The sequence below is a fragment of the Mandrillus leucophaeus genome, unplaced genomic scaffold (assembly GCF_000951045.1).
Source record: "Mandrillus leucophaeus isolate KB7577 unplaced genomic scaffold, Mleu.le_1.0 Scaffold8, whole genome shotgun sequence".
In the NCBI taxonomy this organism is placed as follows: domain Eukaryota; kingdom Metazoa; phylum Chordata; class Mammalia; order Primates; family Cercopithecidae; genus Mandrillus; species Mandrillus leucophaeus.
In genome coordinates, this window is record NW_012108696.1 from 4,237,263 (window position 1) to 4,245,487 (window position 8,225).

General features: G+C 64.0%; 1 protein-coding gene across 1 annotated transcript in view; it reads right to left on the reverse strand.

Annotated features, from left to right (window-relative positions):
- MLLT1 (myeloid/lymphoid or mixed-lineage leukemia (trithorax homolog, Drosophila); translocated to, 1) overlaps positions 1–8,225 on the reverse strand; it is a 75,402-nt gene that overhangs the window by 4,007 nt on the left and 63,170 nt on the right. The window contains exons 8-10 of the mRNA XM_011967481.1: positions 7,953–8,224; positions 3,753–3,840; positions 2,221–2,329 (exon numbers count right to left, since the gene is read on the reverse strand). Coding sequence (XP_011822871.1) covers positions 2,221–2,329; positions 3,753–3,840; positions 7,953–8,224 — 469 coding nt within the window. The remainder of the gene's footprint in view (positions 1–2,220; positions 2,330–3,752; positions 3,841–7,952; position 8,225) is intronic.

The window sequence follows — 8,225 nt, forward strand, 5'->3', positions numbered from 1 at the left end:
GCTCTGGGCAGGAACCTCAACTTAAAAAAAAAATACTGTGTGTGTGGCCACCAAAAGGAAAGAACCCCAAGAAAACCAGGCCACCCAGAGGCCCTTTGGGGGCTGCCCGAGCCGGCCCGGGATACCCGGGGCACAAAGTCCCCTAGCCAGATGGGGCTTGCTGGGCTGTGGTCCTCTGACTTGGTTCTGTGGCTTTAACAAGGGGAGGAGGAGCTGCCTGCTGAAAAACCCCGGGCTTCTCCCAGCACTGCCCTGGGGCTTCCATGGCCACCTGCCCCTCTGATGCTCCCGCGGCCACCTGACCCTGGTGTGCTCTGGACGGCAGGCCTCCATCAGATACATCGGCCCCCTGACCCTAGAGGGTGTGGTCCTAAACACGAGTATCTGGTGGTGGGGAGAGGCCCAAGCTCTCAACCTCCCCCACCCTGGGGAGCTCTGCCTCAGTTTCGCCATCTATGAAAGGAGGCCGCCATGACCAACACCACACAGCCTGGGCCCATTTTTCTCTCACTGTGCGTGCCTGGGGTCCCGCTCTGCCAGGGATATTTTGGGCTTGATCCAGTGAGAGGGGCCCCTGACAACTATCACTTCATAACACGTTTAGAACACAGCAAACCCCAGGCCTCCCGGCGAACAAGGTGAAAGAAGCGCCTCGAGCACACTGGACTCCCCGCTGGGCAGCACAGCCATTGCCCCCGTTCCTGGCCTGCTCCTGCCCCGGCGCAGGCTCCGTCCATCTCTTAAACTTGCCCCTCAGTGGCCTCAGGCTGGGGCCACTCTCTGCAGCTGCCTCCCGACTCTGGCGGCTCCAGGTCTGGCTCACGTTGCCCAGGCGACGCCCCTGCCTGCGCTCCCGCTGGCCTCTGCCGCGCATCCCACAGGTGACTGGGATGACGGCTGGGAACCGCTGCAGACTGGGCTTCCCAGGCAGCAGACCAGGGTGTGCGGAAGCTCCGATGGTGCGGCCTGTGCGCTCCCTGCCCCAACAACGCGGGGACAAGGCCGGCAAGCCCTCACCCAGGGCCCACACAAACACACAAACATTCCAGGAGGAATCAAAAGACACCTCGCGTGAGGCTCGGTCCCTGTGCCGTGCCTGCCAGCCCCTTTAGAACCAGACCCTATGTCAGCCTCTCTGTGCTCATGGCTCTTGGCGTAAGCAGAATCTACCCTGAATGTCACTGAACGAGGCGGGAGCCTGCTTTCAGGTCCCGTCCTGGGGACGCCACAGCCCTCCTCGTGTCTAGAGGCTAAGTCCCTGTCAGAGTCGTGGGCCTGGACCTCCCACCAGCAGCTCCCCTGCAGTGAGCCACTGCTCCTGCTCTGTCTGCGGTGGGCGGGAATCCCGCCATGTGCCTCTGGCTGCACATGGAGGACCAACCAGGCCCTGCCGCCCAGCCTGCGGGAAGGTGGCTTCAGTGAACGACAGACAGCTGCAGGTGCCTGTGAGGCTCCCATGCACCTTGCTGGGTGCAGGCTGGTAACCAGCCCTGTCTTCAGCAGAAGCCACTGGGGCCTGAAGGCCTCAGCCTCACAGGAGGAGGGACTGACTGCCGGCTCTGCTACAGCTTTGGAAAAGCCTGGGCCCCTGCCCACTGAAACCTGTGTGCCCGGGGCCAATGCCCGCATGTTCTCTGCTGTCGCTGGGCTGAAGGCCGAGCGCGCGGAGCTCTCCCAGGTGGGGTCACACCAAGGGTCCTGCATATCCCAAGGAGGCGCTCGGCACCCCTGTGCCTCTCGGGGAAAAGGCCACAGGCAGCCAAAGCTGTTCCCACACTGGGTGTCGGCTGTCCCAGGACGGGGCTCCCCATGGATCCTCACCAGTGTAAGGCAGGTGGGAAAGGACTGGGAGTCTCCTGGCCCGAGAGCAGAGCAACAGGCCTGCTCCCTCCCCCCACCTCCAGCCAGGGCTCCCTCCTGCACCCCTCCCTGCCGGACAGCCTACACCTGCCAGCGACCACGAGAAGGGACAACACCCAAGGCCCCAGATGGGGGCAGCCCTTGAGGCCCTCAGCCTCAGGGACCAGGAGAGGACACACAGCCCCAGACCCACCCCAAGGCCCAGGCTGGACTGAGGCCACCTGGGGACGGATCCTCGCTTTGGCCCTCCCAGGGGATCCTCCAGTCCCAACCCCACCTCCAGCCTCACAATCACTGCAGACCCAGCCAGAGGCGCCCCGGGTGGCTGCCTCCGCCCACTGGCTCCCGCCGGGCAGTCACCTGGAGTCCCTCCCCGGGTTGGTCTTGCCGGCAGCCTCCTCGCCTGACGAAGAGTCATCCTCGTCGGACTCCTCAGACTGCAGGTCCTCCACCATGGAGCGCAGGGGTCCTGGGGAGGCGGGGCGGGGAGGGAGGGGAGACAAGGGCAGGGCTCCGCTGAGCCTCCAGGGTCCCTTGCCCACGAGGCCACACAGAGCTTCTTGACACTGGTGACCCCCAAATGCACACGCCAGCCCACCTGGGGGTCCCTGTGACCATCTCCAAGAACTGCCCCCACACCGGCAGCCACCCCCTTCCCCAAGAACCCCCTGGCTCCCCCATCCCTCCCTACCTTCCTGGCCCTGCTCGCAGGCCTCAGGGGCCTGGCTGGCAGTGGGCGCGCAGGGCCCCTCCATTGCCGCAGCCGGAGGAGAACCCCTCCTCTGCTCAGGGCACAGAGATCAGAAGCTCTGCCGAGAGCCCAGGGAGGGCGACGGAGCCACAGCCCGGCTTGGAAGCTGGGCCTGGGGCCACAGATTTCTCTGCCTGCGCCCTACGCCGGCCTGCCCACCCCCTCGATAATCCCCTCTGCTGCTCCCAGTCCACCGTCCTCCCCTTTCTCCAGAGGCACACGGTTCCAGTCCCCTACAGACGGCATCTTGGTTTATATTCCTGTTACCAAGGCAACAGAGGGACACAAAGCCCTCAATTACCTTAGTCACATGATCCCGCTTCAGTAGGTCCCCCTCCCTTCCCAGCAGATAAGAACACTTGGAGCGAGTGTGGGCTTCAAGGGCCCCATCCCCCAGCCCCCTCGGCAACTGCACGGCTGAATTCCAGGCCAGACTCCCTCCACAACCCCGTACACTCCTCTCCCCCAGCCCCCCTGGCAAAGGATTCCAGGCCAAGGGGGAAGGAGGCTCCTGTTCCAATACAGGAGTGGAAACGCTTCTGGCCTGGGAGTGGGTGCTGGGGTCTGGGCTGGGGCTCGGGGCTCAGGGCAGCTCTCCCGCTGTGTCCTGCAGGCTGCCTGGTTTCCACGGCCCTCCCCACTCTGGGGCAGGCTGGAGCAGGCCTATGTCCTTTTGCCAAAAAGCCTTCCCTACTGAGGGTGGCCTGCCTGGAGAGGGAGAGGGCACGCCAAACACTCCGGCAGCAGGAGACCCCGGCCGTCCCCGGCCTCGGTGACCCTGGGGAGCGGGTGGGATGGGTGGAGGAGGTGATGCCGTCTGTCCATGGTCCCCAGCAGCGCAGGGAGGGTTCTGGCCATGGGCAGGGCCCTCACCAGAAGCCCCTCACCAGCCTGGCTCCAGGCACAGGGTGCATGCCAACCGCCACCACAAGGAGCAATGCCCCAGGCCTGGCTGTAGATCCGGTTACCTGTTCCTGCTTTGCTTTTAAATATAGACTCTCCCAAGCCACCAAAACTCTCCATGTACAGATCTGCGCGGCCCAGCCTGCGCAGGCAGCGGACACTGAGGAATGCGCATGCAGCCTGAGCTCCAGGCCCTGCCCGGCCCCATCCGTGCCCCCTGGCTGCTCTCCGTACACACCTTGGCTGTGGTTCTGAGATGGCTCGAAGTCCGAGTCTGAGCTGGAGTCTGAGCTGGAGCTGGAGTTGGATGGGCTTGACTGGGCAGACTTCACCCAATGGCGGGGCAGGAAGGGAGGGAGAGAGGGAGAGCTGTCACCTTTTAGCAGAGACAAAGGGGGCCCCTCTGGCAGTGGCTATGCTGAGTGGGTCTCCCCCAGACACCCCCAGGGTCTCAAGGGTACCCAGGTGTGCCACTGAGACCGCACTAGGGAGCCAGCGCCCAGGCCATGTGATGCCTACAGCCTCCCACGCCAGCCCTAGGACACCCCTAGATTCTTCCCACTGAGCGGTGTCTGGGTTTCCCGTAGCGCCAGGAGATCTTGCGGACCACGTGGGCTCTCCTGTCTACCCAGGCAGGTGCACAGGGGACTGGGAGGGAGGCTGGGGCAGGGGCCTGAAGTCCCACAGGCGGGTGGGCCTTGCCTTCGTCCAAGAAGGCAGGCATTGACTGGTGTCGCAAAAAGGTCTGGAACAGGAAAGCTGGGTGTGGACACTTCTTGTTCTGACCCAGCGCTGTTCTGGGGCTCAAGGGTGGCAGAGAGCTCTGTCTCCCCACCCATGTGCTGCTCCTACCACCAGCTGCCCGAGACACTGAGGAGCGTGTGTGCACAAGGGACAGAAGCCATGGGCAAGCCTGGCCAGACCTGCCTCCTCCCGCAGCCGTCCTTCCAGGCTCAGCCACCAGGGGGCAGTAAAAGCCACAACAAGGACACAAGGGGTGCGATGCCAGGGCAGAGGGTGGCAGTGCGGGGCAGGCGGTTATGGGGCGGAGGTTCAGCTCCTGGGTGGATGGGAGTCAGGCACTGCAGACACCTGCACGGGGAGGGGCCCACTGTTCCAGGCCCACATTTCTGCCAATGGGCTCATCCCAAGGGGTGTGCCAGAGGACGCAGCGGGCCCAGGGCAGCCCCCTCACCTTGGGGGCCCATCTGGTGGAACTAGGTGGCTTGAGCCCCTCAGACCAGTCCTCTCCAGGGTCCTCCCTCCATCAAGAGGACGCAGCTGGTCTGCTGGGTTCTGGCAGGGGCTGCTGCAGCCGCCAGCCATGCAAGGGAAGCCGCGAAAGGAGTGCTGAGGTGCTGAGCCGGTGGGACTCAGGACCTTGAGTGCCTGGGGGCCCCCGGCCCCTCCCCTAGCATGTGGATGAGGGGCCCCACGAAGGCCCAAGGCCTCCCCATGCAGCAGGTCCAGACTCACCCTTGCCTGAGAGGGAAAAGCGCTCTCTTCCCAAGGGTTTACTGCAGCCCACCCCAGCCCCCTCCTGCCCCTCAAACCAGCCCCTGCCAGCACCCCTCCCCACCAGCACAAGCCCGCCGTGGTGCCCATCAGTCACTGCCCACTCAGGCCACCTGAGTCCCAAACACATACCCCAGAGCGTCCAGGACCCCTGGCTGGGCCTTCCTGGAGCTGTGTGATGCACAGCCTAGACTTCTGTTCTTGGGGGCCAGGGGTGAGTAAGAGGCGACTGAGAGATGGCCTATTGAACCCCAGCCTTCTGACCAGCAGGCCTTGCTACTCAGACCAAGGCCGTCCCATTTTTCCCAGTGCCTCAGTTTTCCCAGCACTGCCAGCTGCCTACACATGGACCAAGGCTAGTCCTCCCTTGACCTCCGGATGGAACCCCTGGGGCAGAGGGGTGGGCACCAACCTGGAGGAAGGTGGACTGGGGAAGTATCCAAGGTCCCGGTCCCATATCCCACGCACTTTCTCACTAAGGGTGGGGCGGGCGGCACAGTTCAGGCAACCAAAGGAGGCTGTGCAAGGTCAGCAGGGATGGAAGCGGGGAGGGTCCAGAGCCCCGAGAGGCCTCCTAAGCCTGCCTGGGCCAGGAGTCCTGGCGCCGTGCCGGACAGAGGAAAGCCAGTCGGCAACACGTGCCCCCTTTCCTTCCACCCAAATCCAAGGGGCAGCGAGGAAAATAATCCAGAAATGGTCTCAGCCAGAAGAGGCCTGAGGTGGTGTGGTCAGAAGGGCCACCGGAGCACGCCCAGGGCTTAGAGGGAGGGCGGAGCAGACGGGGTCCACAACTGGCCTGAGGGTAGGCGGTACCGACTGACTCCAGATCCCCAAGGGCCAGGGAGACCCCAAGGCAGCAGCTGGAGGACGTGGGAGCTCAGCCTGGGGACTCGGCCCAAAGAGCTGCCCTACGAGGGTGGGCGTGGGCCGGACCCCAGCTGGTGCAGACTCCTCCGATGGCCGGTTCTGGTAGCACAGCCACACACAGCCTCCAGGAGGGGCGGCCCAAGACCGCCAAGGGGAAGCCGGGGGGCCAGTGGTCTGGAAGGCCGATGTGCTTCTTCACCACAGCAGCCTGGGCTTCGGCGAAGCCCCTGGGGGAGAGGCTGTCAGGGACTCTGTGCTGCTGGGGCCTGGGTCTCACTCCCGCACAGACCTCGGGGCGCTAAGCCGCATTGCTCAGAAGCCTCTCAGCACGCCGCACGCTCTTCTTCAGCCAGGAGGAAGTCCCAAAGCCTCCGCCAGCAACTCCAGCCTCAAGGCCACCCAGCCACTCTGAGCAGCAGTGTCCTAGGTGGCAGGAAGCTCCCCACAAAATATTCTAGCTGTTTGACAATACTGGTGGCGGGAGCCAGGAGCCAAGTCACTCACTGCTGGGGGCCAGGCTGGGTGGGCAGAGAGGAGCGGAGCGGGCCATGGAGCCACCTTGCTGCTGCCCAGCGTGCTGCACACCCAGCCCCAGGAGCCAGAACGCCTCGGCTGGAGATGCCTGGCCTGGAACTGCACGTCACCCAGTACCTATCCCTGACCTTGGGGTAGAAGAGAGGGGACAAGTACCTGCCCAGGGCTGTGGTTGCTGCCCAGGCAGAGAAGGGGGCAGGCTTGGTGCCCAGCAGGCACCACCAGGCCCTCCCACAGCTGAGAGGGCTACTGAGACGGCCCGGGACTTCCGGGAGGCGACACCGGCCCCCCCACCACCTCAGGGTCACAGCAGATGGTGCTGTCTTCAGCCAGGGCCAAGCCATGGGGAACACCGGGCACTCAGCCTTGCCTGCCCATGTGTGTCTATGAGGCAGGATGCACTGTCACCCAGAGGCTGGGCCATCACCCCTAGCCAGCCCCGACACCTCCATGAGGGCCCTGGGGGCAATCAGCGCTGCTCACATAACCCCCTCTGGCTTTGTGGCTGGGACCTGTGTTCAAAGCCCCAGCGGCTTTTCAAAGCCTCAGCAACCCTGAGGCAAAGCTTCCCCTTGAGGGCAAGCCAAACCCACAAAAGGCCCCTGAGGGCTGGGGCTGGCAATAGAGGTGAGAGGCCCAACCCTCATCCATCCATTCATTCATTTTCACCTGGCCCAGTGTCCGTTGTCTGAATGCCAAGTGCCAGATAATAGCGCTGGAAGACACCACTGCCATCCCAGGCCCCAAACAGGGTCTGGCCACGAGACCATGAGGTGATTACCGGCTCTTGTGGCTCAGGTCATGTCTGATGCAGTCCTCTGAGAATGTCCGGACGCAGTGCTGTGGGGCAAGCCCGCGGCCTCTCATGGTGAGAAGGCCGGTCCCTGAGAGGGGTCCTCGTTCCAAGCTCAGACACCGGTGGGGACAGATGTGAGCATCTCCAAGTCACAGCTGTATGTGATGGGTGTGGGCGGGAGGGATGCTCTTGACCTCACCAGCCACCTAAGAAGGGAGCCGGGCACGGCCCAGTTGCTCCTCATGGCTAGGGGCTGTCTGAAGTCCTCATCATTAACCCTCCAGACAAGGGTGAGTCTCCCAGATGCGCTACTGGCAGAGGGAGCACGCTCCAGGCTGGGCTGACCGCACCATGGTCAGAGCAATCGTGAGACATGCTTGCCCACTGGCACCAGAGCGGCCAAGACCTGGGCCCGTGCAGGGGGCTGCTGGAGGAGGGGAACTCAGAACCTTGGGACCAAGCCATCATGCTTTACCAGAACCACCCACAAACGCCACCTAGGAGGCAAGGAGGGACTCCTCATGAGGCAGACTTTTATCACCTGACAGACGGGGAAACCGAGGCCTAGTGACGTGTGGAGGCCCCAGGTTACAAGGAGCCAGCGGGAGGAGTGGCTGGTGAGACCTGAGGTCCGGGCTCAGATCCCACCTCCTTCCACTGTTCCAGAAGGGAGGCGGGTCCCACCACACTGCCGCACCTCGCTGCCCTGCCCCGGCGCTCACTCACCTCGGACTTGAAGGAGGCCTCGTCCTCTGAGTTGGACTCCTCCACCTCCAGGGCCTTTTTGGCCTCCCGTGGCTCACTCTCGGCCTTCACCTTCTCCCCTCTGGCGCTGCTCTTGTCCTTGGCCGGCTTCTTGTCCGAGAAGGAGGAAGAGGTGCGGGGCGAGGTGCCTGGAGCACTCCGGGACCCCTTCGAGCTGCTCTTCTTCTGCTTCTTGGCGCTGGGCTTTGGCGAGTCGGCGGTGGCCGGCCGCTTGCTGGAAGCCCGGGGCGGGGG